The 27,983-nt window shown below is 38.1% G+C and overlaps 1 protein-coding gene across 1 annotated transcript; it reads right to left on the minus strand.

The window, feature by feature from the left end:
* Positions 1 to 3,835: 3,835 nt before the first annotated feature.
* LOC129232666 (uncharacterized) lies at positions 3,836 to 27,983 on the minus strand. Its single transcript, XM_054866799.1, has 4 exons — positions 27,345 to 27,983; positions 26,067 to 26,552; positions 22,331 to 22,692; positions 3,836 to 4,928 (listed from the first exon to the last, which is right to left on the minus strand). The coding sequence occupies exons 1-4, from the start codon at positions 27,981 to 27,983 to the stop codon at positions 3,836 to 3,838; spliced, it is 2,580 nt and encodes an 859-aa protein (XP_054722774.1).

Genomic DNA, 27,983 nt, shown 5'->3' on the forward strand with positions numbered 1-27,983 from the left:
TTTTAATTTCAATAACTTGAATGAAAAAATAACATAGTTACAGGATATTTATCATTTGCAAATGAAATTAATTATTTTCTTTTATATTAATCGTCTGCTAGTAAAAAATATTCATCGTTTGTGAATAAAAACATTTACTTTAACTAGATATTTATCATCTGCTATCAAAGATATCATTGATAAGCAAAAAATGGGAGAAGAGAAAAAACTCTGATTTATTGGTTAATGGCACACAAAAATACGAAATCGCTTCGACTTTTCAAATAACTTACATAATGGCCATAAATAAATATCTGTTCTCCCTTATAGTACTCAGTTTACTAACAAAAGATGCCAAAGGTGTTGGGAGATCGAACATAGTGTCGAATTCTGAAATTCCAATGGAAATGCCATTGCATTTGCATTTCTGAGGCCAAACTAGCAACTTTGGTCCCTCGTTGCTGAGAAACTAAGTCAAACCGCTTTACCTGCGTTCGTATCTAGTGGGAATGGACCTATAGCTAGAATTTTGTCCAAATCCGTGACCCTCAAGGTCGTGCCGTTTGATAGTGAGATTGCTAGCAGAAATTTCCTGGTTTTACAGGGTAGAATAAAAAAAATGACCCCCATCAACATCTTAGCAACAGAAAAACACACTTTCTTTTGTCGTTTTTCTTTTGACACTGTACGGAAGGGTTGCCAATCTACCTACGAAAAAAAACTTTCGATAGCTTATTTTCTTTATATGGACTGTTCATTAACTGATCAACCTACCCTATTATGATCTTTTGTATCACCTTGTACAGGGCGGTCCAAACGTATCTCCCTCTAAATACGAAACGCCTGTCTTCTGAACCAGTCGAAGCCAAACCTTTAGATAGGGTTATTTGATAGTATGCGCTTGAGAGTGATGATTTTAAACACTGCATTGCTCACGGTTATAATTTCAGTGAACGAGATTTGTAATTTTCCAATTGCGCAAATTGATCAGCGTGTTGAAAACAAATAAATCGCGAAGAAACAATGGGGTCGTTTCCAAAATTTTAAAAGTAGTTTTTTCTGAAAGAGCATGCCTAAAAACATAGGATCTGACCATTTTTCGATAAATTTGTTTACGTTTAATATTTTTAAAAAATTACTTAAATCGGAGCGCTTTCATTGCTTACGGCTTCTGCCGATGACATCACAAATGATGAAATGCCATTCAGTGTTGCCATTCACGGTGCAAAATATTTAATTCGCATCTTTACTCACGTGTATCGGCAATGGTTGATAGCAAGCGTAGAGCGCAATTTTAATTCGCTGCTTGATTATCATAACGTGGAAACGTAGTAGAAAGATGCGGCAAAGTGCATCATTTGTGAAAGATCACGCCTTGTTTGAAAAATCGGACATTTAAAAAAAATTAATTTAAAAGAAATAGTTGAGAAAATGAAAGTATTTTCTGGGTCCATGTTATTTTTATTATTTTTTTTTTATTTTTTTTTTTTTTTTTTTGCTCATTCTATCCATTTTAATATGACTAAAAGTAGTAATTTTGACTGAAGGAAACCACCCTATTGGCGTGTGATAAAAATTAGCAAATTTGAATGTCGAAGTGAAGAAACATGTTTTCCATGCTGCCAACGGAACGTGTGAAAGTGATGTTTCGTGGTTTGTACTTCTACTACGCTACTCTATAAACCTGTGAATTATGCAAAGCTAGAAAAAAGCTTTGCTTTGATCGAGCTCCTCTCGTGTTGCTCTTTCTTGTTTATAAATACTTCAGGACGACAATTTTTGCGACCCGCCAATCTTTCCAGCGCTATTTGTGGCTTTTCCATACATTAATTAATTTATTCGAGGAAAAAAGAAATGCTTCTATTCAAAATTCTCTCATTGCAACCGTAACCACTGCGCTGTTTTTTAAAATCATCATAATCTTGAGCGTGGGACCTCAGTGGCCAAGTGGTCTTAAGCGATTGCTTTCCACACTTGAGGCTGTGGGTTCATCTCCCAACCTCGCTCCGGATCTACTTTACCTTTCTGCTGTAAATTCTTTCATGCGTTGTGTATACGTATTCTGTACTATTTTTATCGTTACTAATAATAAAGCTAAAAGTCTGTATGTCTAGATCTCTGGATGTCTGTGACGCGCATAGCGCCTAGACCGTTCGACCGATTTTCATGAAATTTGGCACAAAATGAGTTCGTAGCATAGGGGTGAGCACCCCAAAGAGATTTTTCGAAAATTCGATTTTGTTCTTTTACCGAGCAAATTATCATAACATAGACGAGTAAATTATCATAATGTGGACTAGCAAATTACCATAACATGGGCGAGAAAAATTAACATAGCCATATTGACGAGAAATTCACCATCCATTATTTGTAAATATACAGGCGAACCAAACGACCTTTTTAATTTTCTACTACGGTCAAAGCCGTGCGGGTACCGCTCGTATGAAATAAAATATATCACATGTAGTGGAGGCGATACACTTAGATTGCAGTCATCATCAAAACAAACCTGTGAAATAAGCACGAAGAAGAAGAGTCTCGAGCGCAAACCTTCAAATAACTATATCACGTTCGATTGGTTCACCGGCAGATAGGGCTTCATATGTGTAGGGAAGTTACTTTTGAACAGTTCTATATTTTATAACTTATGTTTATCATGAGACTCGTTTGTCTCAGTATTCAAATGGAAGGAACGAAACAAAGAAAAGACAAAAATAAAAATTCCACCGTTATTCAGTGGCAAAATACGCGTTCCTGACATTAAAAGCAGACACTTTATGTCACGTTCAAAATATGAGATCAAAGCGATGTCGCGTCAGTTCATCGCAATTTCAGTCCACGTAACACTAATTCATTGCAGCATGCACATCAAAATTGGGAACCGCTGGATTATAGCAATAGGAATGACAGAAATGTATAAAGGGCTGTTCACCTGTCGGCCATCCATCACGTCCGCACCGATTTTTCTTCCCGAAACAGGTTTTCTTTGCTGGTTGCCATGACAGCAAGCCATCTTGGACGGGACCGATTTCGATCGGAAGAACCTTGATATCTGACGGCCGTCAAAAGTAGGGCAGCATTTAATTGGTTTCCGCCAAGCAGCACGCTTTTGTCTCTAGTGGGTGAATTCAGCCACGTGATTAACGTACGGCGACCGTATGTGAATGCTACTCTGTTTTCGTCGGCAACCCGTCAAAATAGGGATGGACGGGATGGCCGGCCGATAAGTGAACAGCCCTTAAGGCAAATGTCGCTAGAGGGGGAAATCTGCAAGAATCTACAATACAGGGTGTGTAACAGTTCTGTCCGAGTTTGGAAGGCTAATTGAAACAGACACATTATTAACACAACAACAATGTTGACATTACCAGAGAAATACATATTACTCTACAAGCTGTAATGCGGCGGATATCAAATCTAAAGTCTAAATCCTGTTTCACTCGTTGTAACATATTAGGATCTGTGGTAGATCATTTTTCAACAAGGTGGGCTACCCTCATTATCTCACAGACGATTTTTTTTATGAAGTTCTCAAAGATCGTGCGTTCGTGCCACATGCACCACGTGATTTACTAGCATTATGCCAGAAGATCATAACCGCATTTGCTACCATTGTTCGTGACATGTCCATGTTACAGCGAGTGAAACAAGAACTAGACTTTAGACTTGATATTTGCCACATTGAGAGTTGTTCACACCTTGAACACTTGTAAAACGAAACTTGTGGAGCTTCTTTCTCCAGTTAAGTCAACGCTGTTGCTGTGCTGATGTTTGTTCTGACAGGACTGCCAAACCACCGAGGAAGTTGTGACACACCCTGTATACGAACATGCATTGCGACGACACTGCGATCTAATCAAAGTACCACTGAAGCCTTCACAATGAGAGCGTCACCATGCACATAAGCGCCCAACAACGTCTCCAGGGTGACGAGGGAAGAAAAGCCACAGGAGTGTTCGTTGTGAGCACCAAGGGGCCTCTGGAAGGCCTCCGGAGGACACTTGCTGTGGGTGGGATCGATTACCTTCTCCAGGTGCCTTCCACCCCTCACGTCCGAAAAGCTCAGGGTGACCGTCCGCTTGAAGGGCCACTCCAGGACGTCGTCGTGCATCCCCGAGTGCAGACTCCAGAACAGTCCGACCACCTGCGGAGACTCATCCTCCTCCCCCGACGTCACCACAGAGTTCCTGTAATTGGGCAACCGGCCAAGAGATAGGGACAATCTCATGGCGTAGCCCTGGTTCTCGCTGTAAAACACTGGACTTTCCAGTCTGGTCTTTTCTCTCGTCCGGAGGAGCGAGAAGGCGGCCGACGCCCCCTTTACCACCCAAGAGTACCTCGCCACGAGGCCACTCCTCTCCAGGGCGAGGGAGGCGATGGGAGGGGCCAGCTCCTGCAGGAAAACCGTCACCGAAAACCTGACCCCGCCCCCTTCCTCCAGATAGGGCGTGTCCCCGCGCAGCAGGGTCTCGTGTGCCACCATATGCCCCTCCCCACAACTCCACTCGGCTAACTCGCGGTCCGGCTTCTGAAAGGCTATGTCCGGACAGCCGCTTCCCGGCGTGCCCGGATAGGTAGTCCTCGAGATCGATCCGTGATTGGACACGACCTCCAGCCGGTAGGTGTGTCCGAACGGCCACTTGAGTTCGTCATCGTAGGCCCCGCGAGTGAGGACGGCGTAGAGCCCCACGAATCCGGCCGCCTTCTCCGGATAGAGGCGGAGCATCATCCGGTATCCGTTGTTGGAGAGGTAGAACTTCTCGCTGTCCACGAACGGCATCCGGCCCTGCCTGGTCCTGCGTATCTTGTCCTCCAGGTCCGGCACCAGCCACTCGTATCTGGCCACCAGGAAGTTCTCGAGGACGGTCAAGGTGGCGAACCGAGGAGGTCGGATTTCGTCGAGGAAAATCACCACCTTCAACTGGATGGCACCATAGCGAATGTATTTCCTGAAAAACAAAACGCTTTTAATTTACAGACAATGTTGAAAATGCCAATAATGAAAGTCGTTCATCCCGAATCTATCATGTTCCTTCGTTCCTTTACACAAAAAAAGAGCTGAGCAGAAAACTTTGTGCATTAGGAAATATTGGGCACTGTGTTGGTGTTCCCTTTACAATGAAGTGAAAGGTAGAAAGACCACGTTCCTGTATGTTTGAAGCTACAATCTTAAGTACCAGGATAGCATTTACAATGAAGTTTTGGTTACCATGAACAAGTTTTCTTCGTAAGTTTTGCACAGAACATGTCAGCCATTCGCAACTCGAGTAGAACCACGTGAGTTAGTATCTCGGCCTCAGATTTGCCTAAGCGAAATATTGAGCTTGATGGAGAATGCAAGTTGGAATAGTAATTGCGACAACATGTAGACAAACAGTAAATTGTTGTTGTTGTCATGTCATAGTGAATAATCACTAATAAAGACATGGGGTGCCATCGACGCGAAAGGTTGAACAACTCTAGAAACATTCACAACACAAAGGGAGGAAATACCACCCAGGGCTCCGGTGGAAAATGAACCCACGACCTCTGGTATTCGAAGCGAAGCTTCTACTTTAGAGCTACAGAGGTTCCAACTAGATATATGGAAAAACAGAGAGGTAGATTTAATGTTTTTCAACGCTTAGGATAACATCAGTCGAACAAAATTGTTTCCTTGGGAAATCACAAAAAATAACTGCTTCAATTCGATCGTAGTAAGTTCAATCACTTAACAAGTATCTCAAATCGAGTGGAAAAGGGAGAGAGAAAAAATACTCCAAATACATAAAAGATAGAGCGCGGATGCGTGGGAAAAATAATCAGTCAAAACATCATAAACCCCAAATTTCCCATAGGATGTCCTCTTTCTCGCAACAGAGATCTTGAAATTGAGGAAGGACGCGCGGCAGTCTTCGTCCAGATTTTTATCACATCGATTTCGATTTCATTCCAATAAGATATGACCCGTAACGAACCATCAGGTGTGATTTATTGATGGCAAAGAACATGTTTCATAACGTATGCAATTTTGTTTTCAGAGTATATCAATATCCACTTTTATTATCTCTCTCCCCATTAAGGAAGTAATAAATGTTTAAATGGATACCAAATTAAAAGTTAATGCTGTAATGCAGAAATTGGCAACTGACGAACCGTGGTCCAGGTCCAGACTCCTATCGGCCAAAAATTGGGCCACCAAAGCTATTTTGAATGTATAACTTACACAAAAAAAAACTCTTAAAAATATTTTGTAGATTTTTATACCTTTGGGCGTCACCCTCATTATTTTCACTAATACAACTATCTGAATCATCAGTCATCTCAGTCAATTCACTGATTTGACCCTTTTCTTGGCTATTATGTAAGGTTTACGTACGTTTGGGAATTATTTTAATGTTTTTATGTTTTCCCTTTCTGTACATATCAAAATTGTTATGTGCATATTGCAAAATATTCAAGTAGTGTCTAGTTGTTTGTACGTTTCCCAGCGATTGCTTGGTCGATCGTGAACTGGTCTTTTCCTTCCAATCAGCCAGTAGCGTACCTAGGGGGGTTGGCACCCCTGGCGAACTTAAGAAAGTGCGTCCCCCCCCCCTCCCAGCGTCGTCCCGATGGGAATTCAATTGACTAATTGATTCAATAAATTAGGAGACAGTTGCAACTTTAATGTTCTTATTTTCTATCTTTAAAGTGTTTTCAATTACGCCCAATTTTCTTCGTAGTAAATGTTATGCATGTAACATAAATGCCTGCATGCTCGAATTTTATCATTCCGTAAAATTGGGATTTCATTCGGCATATTCAGAATTCCTCCTTCCCGAAAATTTTAGTTCCCCCCCCCCCCCCCCCCACCATTTCACAATTTCAGTAAAACGAATAATATTCGCAATTCGTTAATAAGTATAAATAATGCACGTTGTTGAACGAAATGAAAATAAACATTTTTCATTTCCTTTTATAACAATGTATTTATAATTTTTTTTTTAAACAGCTTCAACTTTGAACAGAATTTCTTTCAAACCACCAGGAGAATGTACGATAAACATAATTTAAATTTTTTTTTCTTTTGAAATCAGTTGAAATGTTGCCCCCCCCCCCCGCGAGAGCCGCTCCTGCCAACCCCTTGCTACGCTACTGTGATCACCACATCTGGTTAGACCCTCACCAGGGTAGGTACGGTGGTGATTGGTGGGGTTGAAATAAGTAAATAATTAAATTCGCTCGGGAACCTTTTGAATATAACAAATAGTTGCCCAAAATTTGCGGCACCCATCTTGAACACACTCTTTGCATAAACAAACTGCTCGCTGTGTGAACCTCACTTGCAAAATTTTAAAAATAGTTGAAATGGTTGAAAAGATAAAATAAATAAGCAAGAAATGTTAGAATATGTTTCTTCACTACTTCAAAGATTGTTATGTATGGTAAAACTTTAAAATACTCTTTGTAATTTAACTCTTGTGTATTTTACATAATGTATGTTTTTAACTAAAAACTCATTCTTATTCATGATTTTAAACTTATAATACGGCAAATTGTATCTGTATTTAAGTACATTTTATAGAAAATTCTGTTCGAAGTAATGTTATTTTTGTTAGAAAAAATAAATGAATAAATAAATAAGTAAATATAAAGAAATAAATAAATAAAATTAAGAGCAATTTTTCGGCATTACGATTTTGTAATATTTATACATAAATGGCTACTTCTGTATGTATGTATGTCCGTCAAAACTACTAGACCGATTTTAACCATTTTTTCAGCATAGATAGCTACATTATCAGAAAATAACTTGGGTTATAATAGATTTTATTTCCAAAAAAACTTAGGTTTTTATTCCCAAAAAAACTTAGATTAAAAACGTTATGATGGAAAACAGTAAATGTCTTGTAATATCCCCATTAAATGATTAAATATAAAACCCATTATTACGAAAATTTGTTGCCTTACAACAGCAATATTAATAGTAATTATAATGAAAATTTTGAATCAAGGCTTCTCCGGAGCAAACATGAGTTTAAAGGTCATTTAAACATTTGGAAATTCTACTTTTTGCATACTTAGGGAAACATAGAGAGCTTTTTTTTTTCTTCTTTGTGTGTGTGTGTACTATTTAAGTAAATAAAACGCACGGTACTTTTTTAGTGATCTTTGTTTTTGTTAGTTCATATTTTGGAAATTCTTCAAATTTTTATATGCTTCAATTCGTGCTTTCGTTTCTAAATGAATACTCGTTAGTTCTTAATACTTATTGCTATTTTACTTTTATTTGTAAGAAAGAAGCTCGATTTTTAATCACGTCAAAGCGTTGTGTTTTGAGTTCTTTCAGTTAAAACAGAAATCGAAAGTAGCGATTGTTTCTCACAATTATTACTGACCCAGACAACGCCGGGTATTTTTGCTAGTTGTGAATAAATACATAATCTACCAGTTGGCTGTCAGCGCAGTTTATGCTTGAATAAATTACACTGGAAATTGTGAGCCTGAAGAACTTCATTTAACCATCATTCTGCTTTTCGAATTGCAAAAACACATCCATAGCCTATTTTCATAACACCAAAAAGTAAACCATGAATTTTACACAATTAATTTAAGAAAAATAAGAAGAAAAAAAATGTGGCAATACATTATCTAAGTACTAGCATTTTAGCCCAATCGAATCATATGAATGGATGTTCTGGATATTTGTAGTTTTTTATAGTGGCCACGTAAAATTAAAAATAAATGGTTCAGCTTGTCTCTCGCTGATCCTACCTAACACAAAATGAAGTGTTCTATTTCCACTTCCAATTGCTGCTCTTTCTCTCCGTGGTCAAGTTTAAATACTACTCCTTACGCGTTGGCACATGGGTCGATATTTTTTGAGAAATCACGATTGCTTATTGTTCTCACTTGATTGTTTTGATGTCCTTTGATTTTATTCTCCCACCGCCACCTTCTGCTGCATCACCGTCGACCGGCTCCTCACGATGCTGCTCCTATAGCGAAAGCCGTCTCCAGGTTGCGTCCATGTCCTACACACACGCGCATACATACACCACTACACACACACACGCACGCACGCACACACATATACACACATACACCTACACACACATACACCTACACACACATACACACACACATACACCTACACACGCATACATACAGACACCTACACATACACACAACTACGCACACATCCATGCGCACATACAGACACCTACACATGCACACACACACACAAAAACATACACACACACATAAACACAACTACCCACACATTCATGCCTGCACACAGACACAAACACATATGCCTACACACACATACCCCCCCCCCACACACACACGCAACTACCCACACATTCATGCCAGCACACAGACACAAACACACGTGCCTACACACATACACATACCCTCTACACATAAACACACATACCCCTCACACACACTCATGATTGCGAACACGCAAAAATTTGAATTCAAGATGCCAAAATTCATTTTTTTTTCCTCGCACTCTTCTATTGCTTTTTTACTATAGGAAGTTTTTGTTGTCAAATGAAACGATACGGTTGACTGTCCCATGAACTATCGGTTTTATTCACAGAAAACAGTTTTGACTCTATTTGCCTAAACATGATTACAAAATATCAAGTTGAGAAAACGCGGATGATAAATTTAAAAATATGACACTTGAAAAATTCTATTTCATTTTCTTCTTAGTAAGTTTTCATTTTTTTTTTTTTTCAATATTGTATTGTGAAAACAGACGATATTTTTCACACCAGTAGCATTTTTTCTTACATATTCAACCAACGCCTCCTTAGTTCTAAATGCCTATCACATTTGCTTCGAATAATGATCCTCCGCCGGTACTCTAACAACGCTACCTAGCGGCAATACATAGATGGCGTTGCTATGAAGATGGATCCAAACAATTCAAACCAAATCGTTAATTGGTTAATTTCAAAATATAAATTTAGAAGTCAACCAATTGTGTTCTTTGCGATTAATTTCTAATACTTTCGACATTCGATAGATGGCAGTCGCGAGAGTACCGAAATAGGGAAGTTTTCGATTTTTCAATTTTATTTTTATATGATAGAGTATCATGTATGAACATCATAGGTGAAAAAATTTTTGCGATACGATAAGTAGTTTTTTTTTTTAATTAATTTTTAAAGTTCAAGTTCAAGCCCTTGTGACGTCAAATGGCATAGGAAGTGACGTCATGCGCTTTCCGATAGGAGAGAAACGCTAACGAACCGGTTCCTATGTCATGGGAGAAACCGAAGAACGTGCTTTCGACTTCGAAGACGAAACGTAAAAGGCTTATCTCCTCGCATTTAACGCCTCGCGTTTCTGGAACATTAAACCTCTCATCCTCTCGTAAATATTCGAATATCATCATTGATATTACTTGAGGAAGATTATTTAGATTATGCTTTAACGAATCCGACCTCCATAGAGTGTTCAAAAGGATTATTGAATTTCTAAAAAATAAAAATATCAGCGCGCTCAAAATGTAACTAGCGAAAATCTTCGGCGGAAGGCTGCCCATTCGCGCCCTGTGACGTAGGTTCGTGACGTTTCAGAAGCGCGCACTTTTGCGCGTGGATTTTTAAAAATTCATTAAAAATCAACCACGGTGTTTTAAAATTCGGCGATGGTGAATTTTTTAGTTTTGAGGGTCCATTAACAATAGCCAATAGCCAAAATATGAACATTTAATAGGTTGCAACTTCCCTATTCTGCTTACTGGGATCATTTCGCTCTATGCTGAAAGCGATAGGCATTTAGTATTTAGGAGGCGTTGATTCGACACGCTCAAGAATGCGATCAAATCTTAACTTTTATCAGATTCCGTCCGCGATCGAAAATCAGATTGCTCCACTCAACCTCGCGACTCGCATTTTAAGAGCATTAGGTAACGAGGGACGAGATTCCTGAGATTCACCTTGAGCAGAGAGAAAGTAAACAATCCTTTCTCCCTGTCAGGCAACGCGTGACCCGCTTTTCCTCTCACCCATTAGCATTCAAGGCCCCTCGTCTCGGAGGGCCGCACCTAGGGCCTGCCATCTTGGGTGACATTTGTCACCAAGAGGCCCGGGCTACAGGTGACCTATCAGTAAGAGTGTCAACGCAAGCATCCATCATTTTTTTTTTCAGAACTGTTATTAAAAAGTTGATAACTCTATTTGAATTACGTGATGCCTTCCAGCAAGGCCGGATGGACCATTCACAACGCCTGTGTTTAGCTACTAACTAGCTGCACCCGCACGGCGATGCTCGTGCTAAGAATTCTAACGAAGTCCCTTGAGTTAATAAAAATCTCTTCCCACTTCCAAAAAATCCTTTTGCTTTACTGAAAAGTACAAATCTTTTAATCTAAGATCCAAGCATATTCATTGCAGTATTAAAATTCCCTATCAGAATAACGACAGCTGTCCCTCCCTCAAAGTCCCACATCCCATACCCCCAAGGAAAGAGAATTGATTTTAAAAAAAACCTACAGTTATAGCAAACCAAAAATGTGTCCTCCGTTGAAAAAATTGTTCAATAAAAATACGCATTGCAGTTAGAGAAAACTACCATTACAAACATTTCCCCATTTCAGAAAGAAAAAAAAACAATCCCTACCTAGAAAGTCTATTCTTCGTAATAATATAACCTTTCAGTCTAGTAAAACGGCACTAAGCTCAGTCCAAACACGGGCCAGTAACATTATGGTCAGTCAGTGGCTGGCACAAAGGAGGGGTTCCAAGGGGTCTGAACCCGATCCCTCCCATAGGTCTTGCTTTTTTCCCCCGATTGATTGCAATTCTATGCATTTTATACGAAGAATAATTTCAATCAAAGGTAACAATAGTGAAAATATAAAATCCTCACGTTAATTTTTTTTTACTTTCTTCTATATCTAATATATAGAAGAAAGTATTGAATTCGTGCAAATTTTCGAATTTCGAATTTTGACGGATTCGTACGTTTTGAGGAACGCTGAGTCCATTTCGACCATTTTTACTTTCTTCTATATCTAATATATAGAAGAAAGTATTGGATTCGTGCAAATTTTCGAATTTCGAATTTTGACGGATTCGAACGTTTTGAGGTGTGCTGAGTCCATTTCGACCATTTTTGGAAAATGGCTGTCTGTCTGTGTGTGTGTATGTGTGTGTGTGTGTATGTGTGTGTGTCACGTCTGTGTGTGACCAGTTTTTTGTGGCCGCTCTACAACAAAAACTACCGCATGAAATCGAACGAAATTTTGTACACATATGTGCCCCTATGTGAACTTGTGCCCATTAGTTTTTGGCGCGAATTCCTCCAGGAAGTAACTGGCGGAATCAAACAAAATTTCGTCCATATGTTGGTATTAACAGGAACAGGTGTTGATTCAATTTTGGTGTCAATAACTCAAACGGGGGTTGAGCTATAGAACGTTTTTTGTCGTCAATTGTGACTGCTGTATCTCAAGAAATAATGAACGGAATGAAAGAAAAATTTATCGGCAAGTAGCCCTTAGTGGGTATAAGAACTGATTTTATTTTTGTGTCCACAGCTAAAAAGGGGGGTAGCGCAATCACCCGTTCTTTTTTTCCATTTTGAGTGCCCTATCTCAAGAAATAATGCTACGTTCTGGTTGAAATTTGGAATATATGTGAATCCATATGTAAACAGGCTCTGTTTTAATTTTGACGCCGATCGCTCCAAGAGGTGTTGATTTTTTTTTTTTTTTTTTTTTTTTTTTTTTGCGAGTAAAAATATTTTTATTAATGCAACAATAAGAAAGATAAATCGTAATAGATTGTCGCCTGCGTATTTCTCGTGATTTTAATTGTATGGAAATGATAGGAAATATTATCTCAATGATTTAAAATTTTTAACTGTTGCCATCTTATGTTTGTTAACAAATAAAATATTTGTAATTCATTCAAGCAAGGCTTTTAAAATAACTTTCAATTTTCGCTCTTTGCTTTGCTTTTGCAATAATTCAGACATTGGGATGGTCGTCAAGTTTTTGCATGTGTCATTTTGTTTTTGTTAGGAATATTGCTTCCTCGTCAAGCATGGGGAGGGATCAGAAAAAGGAAAAATATAGAAGAAAGTTTCGTGATGGCCACAACATACTAGTTTTTAAATATTGTGCACTTTTTCTATAACATATTGCCTCTACGAAGCAGAATGGTGATTTTAAATGAATACATTGTAATAATCATGTTTTTAGTTTTGTAATTACGGATTAAAATGAGATTATTTGAGCTTGAATCTATTTTTTAATTATGAAAATAGTAAAAGCGTAAATTATTTGGCTCTCTGGTTATTTAAGTAAATATATTTCATTAAATGATGCTAATTATTTACTCAATAGTTTTTTTTTTTACTGTTTTTCGTTTTTGGGAATCAATAAAATCAAGTAAATATGTTTTTTTTTTTTTTTTTTTTTTTTTTTTTTGACGGCGTATTGGGGTATGATAATTATATGAGAATGAAGCTTTCGACCTTGGACCCCTCTCCTTGCAAAATTCTTGTGTGCGCCACTGTGGTCAGTAGTTCAGCAATCGTAGCAAAATGCTTAGAATTTTGGGGATAAAAAGTTTTTATGGGCACTCTTCTACACAACAGGAACGGTATAAACGTCAAGTAAATCTATTTACTACTTCTCGAACTTTGCAGTCGCAAATATACGCACACAGCTCAGGAGTTGTCCATAAATATGGTGCCACACTTTTTTTTCAACAAGGTTGACTCCCTTCCCTCAGATAAAGCAGAGTGCAGCACATTTCAAACCACCTATCTGTTGTAAAAACAGCATCCTCCCGCTCACAGTATTATGCCCCAATCTGTGTCGTACAATCTAACCCCCGATGTCAGAAAGTCGCCCTATTCGAAGGTTTGTCTTGGATGCAAAGGGCAAAATTTCTTGTCTCAATTTCGCCAAGACATAGGATTTAAAGTTAAAAGCAATCATAATGGAAATTTTGAATCAAGGCTTTTTTGAAGCAGGCATGAAATTAGCAAGCATAAATCCTAGAGAGGAACAAGGATTAAATTTTAGTGCCAACTGCTTAAAGGTTTAGCAACGTATATATGTTTTTTCATAGACTAATAATAAGAGTAGACCGAGCTTTCTCATTCTTGCTGATGAAGAAAATTGGTTCATAGATGTATCATGTGACTAGTGGAAGGGCTTGGCGAAGACTTTGGCAGCATGGTTGCTAGATGGCAGCATTATCTATAGTTTGGCACTCGACATGTATTTTGAGACGATGTGTTTTCATTAAAAAAAACTTCCAGGTGCAGAGATTGAACTGTTTTTCTTTTAGTTATGCATTATTTTGACATTAGTAATAGTTTTTGATCAGTTTTGAGTAACTTTTATTTCATTTGGAGCTGTCAGCGTTGGCGTGAACGAAATGGCGTAAACGTTTTGCGTTAACGCAAAAATGTACTAATCGGTATCTTAAATTGAAACTATAGCTAAAAATCTTACCGTTTGCTGATTCTTCTTGGTCGCTTGCATCTTTTATTGCTTAGAGAGTTATTGAAATTGACTAAAGAAAATGCACAATGCTATCTAAACGAAAAACTCACTATAATTACAAAATATTTACAACTTAGAATAACAAATTTACAAATCGGAATCCATAAAAGATCATTCTTCCGTGTTTCATCAATTTTATTTATTTTATTTCTCGCTGGCGTTGATCGTCTGCTACGATTAACGCTCGCTGTTGCTAGGATATCCACCAGTCACATGGTTTGGTTTATGAGCAGCAAAAGGGTTGCCATAGCTCGGTCTACTCTTATTATTAGTCTATGGTTTACAGGTTCGTACTCAATTTCAGAAATAAAATGAAGGAGTTTTGGAGGAGTTTTGAAGGAGTAAAATGAGACTTTGAAGGAGTACTAATGGGCTGTCCTTAAATGATGTCGCACTTTTTCTTCAACATGTTTGACCCCCTTCCCTTTGTCACAAAGTGTAACACTTTATCTTACTCCTCCTCTTGTCACATGTTATATTTTTTAAAAACATATTGTTATAATAACTGCTTGATGTTACTTTTCGTCACCCTCTCTCTTCCCCTTGTCACAATTTCATGAACCCGTCTCCCCCTCAAGGCATGACATCACTTGTGGATGATCCATTTTACAATTTCATATCTGCAATCTGCTAAACAATTGTTTTTTTAACAGAATCCCTTAACGTAGTACATCTGCTAATGTATTTTTAAATATTTAAACAGTTATTGGACAAACTGACTTTTGCTGCCGAGAGTAGGGTGGAGGGAAAAGCAATAATCAAAAAACTTGAAAAAACAGCCAAGCACCATTTAAGCATTTTACTTCACTTATCAAATGTTTTAGTCTTCTAATAAAAATTTCATCTCCAACTTTTATGACTTAACTATTATCAATTTGTAAATCACATCTTTATGAAAAAAAAATACACAAAATTACTACATTAAAATCACCCTTTTCGCTCTTGTGACAAAGTTAAGTTGTCAACCGAAGTATTTCAAGCTACTGTCATAGAGCAAGATTATGTCTTGAACTAAGAAAGAAGGAGTTTTGAAGGAGTTCAAACCTAATTGAAGGAGTTTGAAGGGCCCTTCAAAAAATGTCCTAAATGAAGGAGTATTAGAGGAGTTTTGCACTCTTCTATTGCTTTTTTACCAGAAGAAGTTTTTGTTGTCAGATGAAACGATATGTCTGACTGTCCCATGGACTATCTGTTTTATTCACAGAAAACAATTTTGACTCTATTTGCCTAAACATGATAACAAAATATCAAGTTGAGAAAACGCAGATGATAGATTAAAAAATATGACACTTGAAAAATTCTAGTTCGTTTTCTTCTTAGTAAGTTTTCAATTTTTTTTTTTTTTTTTCAATATTGTATTGTGAAAACAGACGATATTTTTCACACCAGTAGCATTTTTTCTTATATATTCAACCAACGCCTCCTTAATTCTAAATGCCTATCACATTTGCTTCGAATAATGATCCTCCGCCGGTACTCTAACAACGCTACCTGGCGACAATACATGGATGGCGTTGCTATGACGATGGATCCAAACAATTCAAACCAAATCGTTAATTGGTTAATTTCAAAATATAAATTTAGAAGTCAACCAATTGTGTTCTTCGCGATTAATTTCTAATACTTTCGACATTCGATAGATGGCAGTCGCGAGAGTACCGAAATAGGGAAGTTTTCGATTTTTCAATTTTATTTTTATATGATAGAGTATCATGTATGAACATCATAGGTGAAAAAATTCTTGCGATACGATAAGTAGTTTTTTTTTAAATTAATTTTTAAAGTTCAAGTTCAAGCCCTTGTGACGTCAAATGGCATAGGAAGTGACGTCATGCGCTTTCCGATAGGAGAGAAACGCTAACGAACCGGTTCCTATGTCATGGGAGAAACCGAAGAACGTGCTTTCGACTTCGAAGACGAAACGTAAAAGGCTTATCTCCTCGCATTTAACTCCTCGCGTTTCTGGAACATTAAACCTCTCATCCTCTCGTAAATATTCGAATATCATCATTGATATTACTTGAGGAAGATTATTTAGATTATGCTTTAACGAATCCGACCTCCATAGTGTGTTCAAAAGGATTATTGAATTTCTAAAAAATAAAAATATCAGCGCGCTCAAAATGTAACTAGCGAAAATCTTCGGCGGAAGGCTGCCCATTCGCGCCCTGTGACGTAGGTTCGTGACGTTTCAGAAGCGCGCACTTTTGCGCGTGGATTTTTAAAAATTCATTAAAAATCAACCACGGTGTTTTAAAATTCGGCGATGGTGAATTTTTTAGTTTTGAGGGTCCATTAACAATAGCCAATAGCCAAAATATGAACATTTAATAGGTTGCAACTTCCCTATTCTGCTTACTGGGATCATTTCGCTCTATGCTAAAAGCGAGAAAGCGATAGGCATTTAGTATTTAGGAGGCGTTGATTCGACACGCTCAAGAATGCGATCAAATCTTAACTTTTATCAGATTCCGTCCGCGATCGAAAATCAGATTGCTCCACTCAACCTCGCGACTCGCATTTTAAGAGCATTAGGTAACGAGGGACGAGATTCCTGAGATTCACCTTGAGCAGAGAGAAAGTAAACAATCCTTTCTCCCTGTCAGGCAACGCGTGACCCGCTTTTCCTCTCACCCATTAGCATTCAAGGCCCCTCGTCTCGGAGGGCCGCACCTAGGGCCGGCCATCTTGGGAGACATTTGTCACCAAGAGGCCCGGGCTACAGGTGACCTATCAGTAAGAGTGTCAACGCAAGCATCCATCATTTTTTTTTTCAGAACTGTTATTAAAAAGTTGATAACTCTATTTGAATTACGTGATGCCTTCCAGCAAGGCCGGATGGACCATTCACAACGCCTGTGTTTAGCTACTAACTAGCTGCACCCGCACGGCGATGCTCGTGCTAAGAATTCTAACGAAGTCCCTTGAGTTAATAAAAATCTCTTCCCTCTTCCAAAAAATCCTTTTGCATTACTGAAAAGTACAAATCTTTTAATCTAAGATCCAAGCATATTCATTGTAGTATTAAAATTCCATATTATAATGATGACAGCTGTCCCTCCCTCAAAGTCCCACATCCCATACCCCCAAGGAAAGAGAATTGATTTTAAAAAAAAAACCTACAGTTATAGCAAACCAAAAATGTGTCCTCCGTTGAAAAAATTGTTCAATAAAAATACGCATTGCAGTTAGAGAAAAGGGAACTACTCACTATCATTACAAACATTCCCCCATTTCAGAAAGAAAAAAAAAAAACAATCCCTACCGAGAAAGTTTATTCTTCGTAATAATATAACCTTTCAGTCTAGTAAAACGGCACTAAGCTCAGTCCAAACACGGGCCAGTAACATTATGGTCAGTCAGTGGCTGGCACAAAGGAGGGGGTCCAAGGGGTCGGAACCCGATCCCTCCCATAGGTCTTGCTTTTTTTCCCCGATTGATTGCAATTCTATGCATTTTATACGAAGAATAATTTCAATCAAAGGTAACAATCATTTCAGATCCAATAAGTGAAAATATAAAATCCTCACGTTAATTTTTTTTTACTTTCTTCTATATCTAATATATAGAAGAAAGTATTGGATTCGTGCAAATTTTCGAATTTCGAATTTTGACGGATTCGTACGTTTTGAGGTGCGCTGAGTCCATTTCGACCATTTTTGGAAAATGTCTGTCTGTCTGTGTGTGTGTGTGTGTATGTATGTATGTGTGTGTGTCACGTCTGTGTGTGACCAGTTTTTTTGGCCGCTCTACAACAAAAACTACCGCATGAAATCGAACGAAATTTTGTACACATATATGCCCCTATGTGAACTTGTGCCCATTAGTTTTTGGCGCGAATTCCTCCAAGGGGGGTGGAGCAATGGGACGTTTTTCGAGTTACGCTTGCTTGCTATTCCTCAGGAAGTAACTGGCGGAATCAAACAAAATTTCGTCCATATGTTGGTATTAACAGGAACAGGTGCTGATTCAATTTTGGTGTCAATAACTCAAACGGGGGTTGAGCTATAGAACGTTTTTTGTCGTCAATTGTGACTGCTGTATCTCAAGAAATAATGAACGGAATGAAAGAAAAATTTATCGGCAAGTAGCCCTTAGTGGGTATAAGAACTGATTTTATTTTTGTGTCAACAGCTGAAAAGGGGGTAGCGCAATCACCCGTTCTTTTTTTCCATTTTGAGTGCCCTATCTCAAGAAATAATGCTACGTTCTGGTTGAAATTTGGAATATATGTGAATCCATATGTAAACAGGCTCTGTTTTAATTTTGACGCCGATCGCTCCAAGAGGTGTTGATTTTTTTTTTTTTTTTTTTTTTTTTTTGCGAATAAAAATATTTTTATTAATGCAACAATAAGAAAGATAAATCGTAATAGATTGTCGTCTGCGTATTTCTCGTGATTTTAATTGTATGGAAATGATCGGAAATATTATCTCAATGATTTAAAATTTTTAACTGTTGCCATCTTATGTTTGTCAACAAATAAAATATTTGTAATTAATTCAAGCAAGGCTTTTAAAATAACTTTCAATTTTCGCTCTTTGCTTTGCTTTTGCAATAATTCAGACATTGGGATGGTCGTCAAGTTTTTGCATGTGTCATTTTGTTTTTGTTAGGAATATTGCTTCCTCGTCAAGCATGGGGAGGGATCAGAAAAAGGAAAAATATAGAAGAAAGTTTCGTGATGGCCACAACATACTAGTTTTTAAATATTGTGCACTTTTTCTATAACATATTGCCTCTAAGAAGCAGAATGGTGATTTTAAATGAATACATTGTAATAATCATGTTTTTAGTTTTGTAATTACGGATTAAAATGAGATTATTTGAGCTTGAATCTATTTTTTAATTATGAAAATAGTAAAAGCGTAAATTATTTGGCTCTCTGGTTATTTAAGTAAATATATTTCATTAAATGATGCTAATTATTTACTCAATAGTTTTTTTTTTTTTTTTTTTTTACTGTTTTTCGTTCTTGGGAATCGATAAAATCAAGTAAATATGTTTTTTTTTTTTTTTTTTTTTTGACGGCGTATTGGGGTATGATAATTATATGAGAATGAAGCTTTCGACCTTGGACCCCTCTCCTTGCAAAATTCTTGTGTGCGCCACTGTGGTCAGTAGTTCAGCAATCGTAGCAAAATGCTTAGAATTTTGGGGATAAAAAGTTTTTATGGGCACTCTTCTACACAACAGGAACGGTATAAACGTCAAGTAAATCTATTTACTACTTCTCGAATTTTGCAGTCGCAAACATACGCACACAGCTCAGGAGTTGTCCATAAATATGGTGCCACACTTTTTTTTCAACAAGGTTGACTCCCTTCCCTCAGATAAAGCAGAGTGCAGCACATTTCAAACCACCTATCTGTTGTAAAAACAGCATCCTCCCGCTCACAGTATTATGCCCCAATCTGTGTCGTACAATCTAACCCCCGATGTCAGAAAGTCGCCCTATTCGAAGGTTTGTCTTGGATGCAAAGGGCAAAATTTCTTGTCTCAATTTCGCCAAGACATAGGATTTAAAGTTAAAAGCAATCATAATGAAAATTTTGAATCAAGGCTTTTTTGAAGCAGGCATGAAATTAGCAAGCATAAATCCTAGAGAGGAACAAGGATTAAATTTTAGTGCCACCTGCTTAAAGGTTTAGCAACGTATATAGGTTTTTTCATAGACTAATAATAAGAGTAGACCGAGCTTTCTCATTCTTGCTGATGAAGAAAATTGGTTCATAGATGTATCATGTGACTAGTGGAAGGGCTTGGCGAAGACTTTGGCAGCATGGTTGCTAGATGGCAGCATTATCTATAGTTTGGCACTCGACATGTATTTTAAGACAATGTGTTTTCATTAAAAAAAACTTCCAGGTGCAGAGATTGAACTGTTTTTCTTTTAGTTATGCATTATTTTGACATTAGTAATAGTTTTTGATCAGTTTTGGGTAACTTTTATTTCATTTGGAGCTGTCAGCGTTGGCGTGAACGAAATGGCGTAAACGTTTTGCGTTAACGCAAAAATGTACTAATCGGTATCTTAAATTGAAACTATAGCTAAAAATCTTACCGTTTGCTGATTCTTCTTGGTCGCTTGTATCTTTTATTGCTTAGAGAGTTATTGAAATTGACTAAAGAAAATGCACAATACTATCTAAACGAAAAACTCACTATATTAACAAAATATTTACAACTTAGAACAACAAATTTACAAATCGGACTCCATAAAAGATCATTCTTCCGTGTTCCATCAATTCTATTTATTTTATTTCTCGCTGGCGTTGATCGTCTGCTACGATTAACGCCCGCTGTTGCTAGGATATCCACCAGTCACATGGTTTGGTTTATGAGCAGCAAAAGGGTTGCCATAGCTCGGTCTACTCTTATTATTAGTCTATGGGTTTTTTCCCTTTTAGTACCGAGCATTTATATGAAAAAATAAGGGGAAGTTTCGTGAGGATAAAATTATTCTATTGCTGAAATATATTTACACTAAAAAGGATAAAATAACAGATTTAAAAAAAAAAAATACTAAGTACTTCTCATAATGCACTCAAAAGGACAAAAAAAAATTCTGGGTCAGAAAGGACAATTTAAGAATTCCTGTAGTTTTCGAAAATTCCAAGGAAATGACACCACAAACGAAAGAAAAAAGTGCGGTTCTCGTCATTTCAAACCAAACTTTCCCAATAAAAAAATTAGCATGTTTGAACACTCAAAGTTATGATTGAAAGCTGAATAATGATAAGAAATTCCCTTCATGACTTGAGCCGCACTTTTCTTCGTCTGTAGTACACTTTCTTGGACTTTTCGAAAACTACAGGAATTCTTAAACACTGCAAAAACGATTCAGAAACGTTCCTGGAAAATAATAGGCAGCTGATGTGCCCAATTTCAACCAGTAACATTTCTTACAAAAACCAGGAACGTTTTCCGATACAAGTGAGTAACCTTCCTGAAATGCTGGGAAATATCCCCTGTTAAAGCCAGTCGTGAACCTCCTACAAAAATTAAATAGGTTTAATGTATTTGATTAGAACCTTCCTTGTTTACCAAGAAAGGTCCAGAAGCATTACCGCGACTATGGCCAAAGCTGCGCGAATAATTGCAAGCAAGAACCAACCATATTTCTTGCCTGCAATTCCTGTCTCGCAAGGCTGCAGCTATCCAGTGACTTATTTGCTCCCATTGGGAGTTCAGTCAATCTGAACGGGCCGCGATCAAATTGAAGCCGATACACCTTATACACATGCTCAGTCATTCTTTAAACTGGTAGTAAAAAATATCTTTCACACCAGTGAAATGTCTGCATTCGTGCATCTTTTAGCAATTCAGGAAACTTTTTTGCGAAGATACTTGATTTTGCGGGGAAATAGGTGAAAACCTCTGAAATCCCGAAACGTTCCACGGAGAAAACTAGTAACGTTTCGGAATTTTTTTACAGTGAATTGTCCTTTTTGACCCAGAAAAGTAATTTTGTCTTTTTGAGTACATTATAAAAAGTGCTTAGTACTTTTTTAAAAAAATTCTGGGAACTACTTTGATATACCCCCCCAAATCGGAAATTTGGCGACTTTTTTTGTTTTTGTTGACACAAAACTTTGTTGCCACAAAAATTGTTGCCACAAAACTTTTAAAAAATACATGAAAATACTAAATTTGGCAACAGTAAAAACCTAAAAGCTGAAGAAACCTAAATTGGCAACACCAAAATAAGGAACAGCAACCCTAAAAAGTCCGTAGGGAATGCCAGATTTGGCGCGTAATTTTGGGGGTGTATATCAAAGTTATGCCAAATTCTGTTATTTTCTTTTGTTATTCATTTGAGAATTCTCCCAAAACTCTTCAACTCACCTCTCGTAGAGCTGATCATAATGCACAGCATTCGACGAGCCGCAGGCATCGTTCCTACCGAACGGCCTCCAGAAGGATCCGGAACAGGCCTCGGTGCGGATGAAGGGGTCCGCAGGGTCCACGGGCACCTCCAGGTCTTCTCCGGAATCCTGCTGGTCCACGACGAAGAGCGAGAAGCGCCTGGAGAAGGGCCACTCCAGCAGGGCGTCGTACTCGCCTTCCAGGAGGGTGAGGAAGAGCCCCAGGAAGCCGTCCGTCTTGTTCTGGAACTTGACCTGGAGCTGCAGAAGGTAGCCCTGGTCCGAGGAATAGAACCTCTCGCTCAGCAGGTTGCTGAGTCTGTCTGCCTGAGCGAGTTGCATCTGGAAGGAATCACGAATTCAGATAAGTCCTCAAAGGACATTTCGAGGAACTACTTTGATATACCCCCCAAATCGGAAATTTGGCGACTTTTTTTCTCGCCAAGCAAAATACCTGTTTTTGGCGTTGGCGCAAAATACCTGGTTTTCAACAACAACATATACAGTAGGCATAATGAAAGCTAAAAGATAAAAATAATTAATAGAAAAAAAATATAATTGGAAAATACAACCAGATTTGCGGAAAAATACAGCAAGTCAGAAATCTGCTTGATCACTTCACAAAGAAATAGCGAATGAATGAAATGGCGCTAAAACATTATGAAATCCAAAAATTGTTGCCACAAAACTTTCAACAAAACTTCAAAAAAACTCAAAAAATGGTACAAAATACAAGAAAATACTAAATTTGGCAACAGCAAAAACCTAAAAGCTGAAAAATCCTAAATTGGCAACACCAAAATAAGAGACAGCAACCCTAAAAAGTCCGTAGGGAGTGCCAGATTTGGCGCGTAATTTTTGGGGGGGTATATCAAAGTTATACCCATTTCGAGTTGAAGATTCAAAGAGTCGGGGGATATTTCGATAATTGGGAATCTGGCGCGGTCGTTTCATTTTTGGCGTAAATAGTTTTATTTTGGTAACCCTGCTGATTTATAGTAACCCTATGTGAATAGGTGTTTCCGATCTCTTTGTTTAGATTTGCAAAGAAAAATACCTCTCGCGGAGGCTCTGGAGACAAAATTTGATGCCAATGAAGAAAGATCGCCAAATTCCCAATTATCGAAATATCCCCAAGAGTCGCCTCTCATAGAAAGGCACCGCTGAGTAAATTGTAGAATTCAAATAGGAACTACTTTGATATACCCCCCCCCCCCCCCTCCAAATCGGAAATTTGGCGACTTTTTTCTCGCCAAGCAAAATACCTGTTTTATGGCTCAAAATTCCCTGAAACTTTTCGACAACACTACATACAGTAGGCATATTGAAAGCTAAAAGATAAAAATAATTGGTATAACTTTGATATACACCCCCAAAAATTACACGCCAAATCTGGCATTTCCTACGGACTTTTTAGCGGAATGGGACTATTCGGCGCGGTCGTTTCGGCGCCGCCGTTTTGGCGCGGCCGTTTCGGCGCGACCGTTTCGGCGCGGTCCATTTCAATACGACCTGTTCAAAAATCGAAATTGTCAGCATGTAAATCTGCCAAACTTTGCTTCAAAATTCAAGATATCTTTTGTTTTTTTTAAGTTTTGTAGAAAGGTTTATGAAGTTATATTTTTAAAGGTGTATTTTGTTTTCTTTTTTATTATTAGTTGATAACATGTAAGTTTAAAAACATCTTCATAATTTTTCGAAGTAGATAAGTTAGGAAACAGCATTGACATTTTTCTATGAAATGTAAATATAAAACTTATTCAATTTAAATTGATTTTTTTTCGTTGCTGATCATTAATTTGTGCACTTACTTAAATATCTTTTCTATAAAAAATTAAAAAATGTCAACTAATAATAAGATGAATTTTTTATATTTTTTATTGGAAAAAGTTAACGTGTTGAGAAACTCACACGTAACCCTGTTCTCTACAAAGTTAAGTTGTGTAGTGTGCTTTAAATACAGGATAGACAAGAAAAAACTTTATTATGTAAAGATTATTATTATTTATTGCTTTTAAGTTTCATAAAGACTAATATAATGAACAAAAAATATTTTAAACTTCTTTTTTAAATAAAAATAAAATATTTTGTGTCTTTTTAGTTCCTGTAACTGTTCTATAGCACTAAACTGTCGACTGACTATTTCGTAACAAAAAAAAAGGCAATAATAAAAAATAACAATAATAATAATAAGACTTTTTTAAAAAAAAGTAATATACAAAAAATTCATAAATTGATTACAGAAAAATAATAGTGTTTAGAACTAACTTTAAAAAATAAATGATTTTTTAGTCAATAAAAAAATCAAACATTGCCCTAAATTTACCTTGATGTCCGTACATGGGTTTGTAATAGTTAAGTCGAGCTTTTTGGTTAGTTTGAAACGTATTTTCACGTGAAGAAGACTTATGAAACGGCCGGCGCCGAAACGGTCAGCGCCGAATCGGCCAGCGCCGAAACGGCCGCGCCGAAACAGCCGCGCCGAAACGGTCGCGCCGAATCGTAACAAACCCCTTTTTAGGGTTGCTGTTTCTTATTTTGGTGTTGCCAATTTAGGTTTTTTCAGCTTTTAGGTTTTTGCTGTTGCCAAATTTAGTATTTTCTTGTATTTTGTACCATTTTTTGAGTTTTTTTTTTTTTTTTAAGTTTTTGTGGCAACAAAGTTTTGTGTCAACAAAAACGAAAAAAGTCGCCAAATTTCCGATTTGGGGGGCATATCAAAGTAGTTCCAAATAATTAATAGAAAAAAAATATAATTGGAAAATACAACCAGATTTGCAGCAAAATACAGCAAGTCAGAAATCTGCTTGATCACTTCACAAAGAAATGGCGAATGAATGAAATGGCGCTAAAACATATATGAAATCCAAAAATTGTTGCCACAAAACTTTTTTTAAAAAAAAACTCAAAAAATGGTACAAAATACAAGAAAATACTAAATTTGGCAACAACAAAAACCTAAAAGGTGAAAAAAACCTAAATTGGCAACACGTAAATAAGAAACAGCAACCCTAAAAAGTCCGTAGGGAGTGCCGGATTTGGCGCGTAATTTTTGGGGGGGTATTTCAAAGTTATACCTTCAAATAAGCTAGAAAACACTATGAGGTAAGTAAAGTTGAAATTTATTTACATTAAAAGGAATTAGTAAAAACTAGGCTTACGCCTTCAAAACACAACCGAAACAACCAACTTTCGAACGACGCAATCTGTTTTTATCTCTTGCCGTTGCCAATTTCATTTCACAATATTTTACTGCAACGGCGCCTTCTTCTGAATTAATCTGGTCGTGACACACTGTGTTACAGAGACTACATCATCCTTGGACTTTTCATTCTTTCTAAAATTCTCAACAAATTTAAATTGATATTTCAACGTTAGCGAAAGAAATGACTTGGAAATGTCTTTAATAGTGGACCAACTGTTCCGAACCTTCTACGAAGTCCAACTGTTGCCATTTTTTAATATTTTAAACGGACGTGATTGCCTCAATGCCCATCGTTTTTATAATACGACTATGTAACTTTAGACCCTCAATGAACAGTTGCTATTTAAATACATGCACATAGCACTTAAAAGCTATAATTGTATTTTTAAGAAGTATTAGGAAGCCAGAAGGCAAATGACTCAAGTGCAGCAAAAGATTGGCTTTTGTATAAATAAATCAATAACTAAGTTAAAGACTCATAACCGATGTTCCAGCACCCTCAGTAACATACCTTCCTCTCGATGTTTGGCACCCTCCACTTGTACTCCGCCACCAGGTGGTTGTTCCTGACCGCCAACTTGGCGAAGTTAGGCATCTGGTCGAGGACCGCCAGGAACTTAACTAGTAGACTCCCATTCCGCTTCAGGTGCTTGGATTCTAGCAGCGGATATGCGATCAGTTTCCTGAATCCGCAAGGAACATTGGGCTGGTATCGAGGTTTGGCGAAAGCCGCTGGTGGACATGTCCCAGATGAGGGGTCCACTCCTCCCCTGCGGTCGTTGTGACTAGGGGAGGGGTCCACGACGGACAACTCAAAGGGGTAGGGGAAGGGCCACTGTAAGGAGTCGTCGAAGTCCCCTGGGACTAGAGTTGCGAAGAGGCCGACGTCATCGCCACTGAAGGATAACTGCAGTACCATCAGGTAGCTCTCGCTGTTTACGTAGAAGAGGTCACTTGTCACTTGACCCAGAGCACGCTTTTTGTCGATGTCTGGAATCTAAAAGATTTAGGAGGTAAACGAAAACTCGTCAACAACATGACAAAGAAAAAGAATGTTACCCCTTGACAAATAATAACGTATCAGATACGTCAAAAGTTAACATTAGTTGCGCTAAAAAATATCGATCGTGAGACATCAAATTCTACAATGAAATGAATTTTTCCCAGACATCATTGCATGCCGAGGAGTTAAGGTTATTCTAAAGTTATCGTCACTTTAAATGACTTCTAACCCTATCTAAGGCTGTCTGAAATATGATATCATCAATTTACTTAACTGTTAAGTATCTATAGTTAACAATTTCATGAATAAGATTGCACAATTTCATAGGCACTTAGTACCTTACAATATTCGCACAGATCTAAGCTTATGAAATCCAACGCAAGGACAAACTATATAGATAATAGCAGTGGTGTTCCCATTGGGTATACTCCATATACGCCATATACTCTCAAACATTTTTTAGACGTATAGCCTATACCCTCAAGCTCCAAAAATATTCATAGTATTACAAATTATGTACATGATCGCACACATATTGCACAACTCTTGACTGGGAGTATACCCTCAGAAAATTTGATGGGAACATCACTGGATAATAGTAATTCTTTAAACACGCGTACCGGTTCGCTTGTTTAATTAAAAGATTATTGACTCTCTATGCCCCTAAAAAGTCCCTGACAAAATTTTCCACAATCACAAAATTATTCTTAAAGTCGGGGATTTGTTCCCAGATCGGCGTTTAGAAATATGGTCACCTAACACAAACAAAAATAAATTCCTCCTCACCTCCCACAAGAACTCGGAGACCAGTTGATGTCCTCGCATGAACACTTTCGCCCTCTTGGGTGTGGAGGCGCTCCCTTGCAGAAAGATTGTCGCCCTCAGGAGCATCTCATCGCCCAGAAGGAAAGGAGTCGGTCCTCCCTCCTTCCCCAGCAGGCGATTGTGCGAAATTAAGAACGCCTTGCCACACCCATCCCCTCTCCCAATCGGGTTCCGTGGTCTCAGGAACTGCTTCCTCAGACGACAGATGGCCGTCATCGGATTCAAGGACAAGTGGACAGACTGTTCTTGGCCGACCAGGACATGACCCCTGGCCATCAGGGTCAGGTTGATGGTGTGCTGAAAGGGCCATTCCAGTACCTCGTCGAAGACTCCAGGAACCAGCTGGAACCAGACGCCGAGGTAAGGTTGGTTGTCGGTGGGGTTCACGCGACCCGTGGTCAGGCTCAGGCGCAGCTTGTACCCGGGTTTTCCCGTGTAGAACTCGGGTCCGGGTACTGTGTCCCCGTGGGGGGAGCGGGAGAGTTGGAGCAGGTGTCTGACGTTGGATACCGTCCAGTCGTATTCGGCAACGAGAGAGCCTGACGATGTTTCTTTGACCTGGGCAACTGGAACAAGTTCATCTGAAATAAGTTCAATCAT

Source organism: Uloborus diversus, unplaced genomic scaffold (assembly GCF_026930045.1).
Source record: "Uloborus diversus isolate 005 unplaced genomic scaffold, Udiv.v.3.1 scaffold_13, whole genome shotgun sequence".
Classification (NCBI taxonomy): Eukaryota; Metazoa; Arthropoda; class Arachnida; order Araneae; family Uloboridae; genus Uloborus; species Uloborus diversus.

Excerpts from the sequence above, each read along its gene's own strand:
- LOC129232666 (XM_054866799.1), bottom strand. The coding sequence starts at position 27,983 with ATGATTGAACTTATTTCAGATGAACTTGTTCCAGTTGCCCAGGTCAAA. Across the intron at positions 26,553-27,344 it reads TCTCCGAGTTCTTGTGGGAG|ATTCCAGACATCGACAAAAA; the intron begins GTGAGGAGGAAT and ends TAAATCTTTTAG. Across the intron at positions 4,929-22,330 it reads TATGATCAGCTCTACGAGAG|GAAATACATTCGCTATGGTG; the intron begins GTGAGTTGAAGA and ends TTTGTTTTTCAG.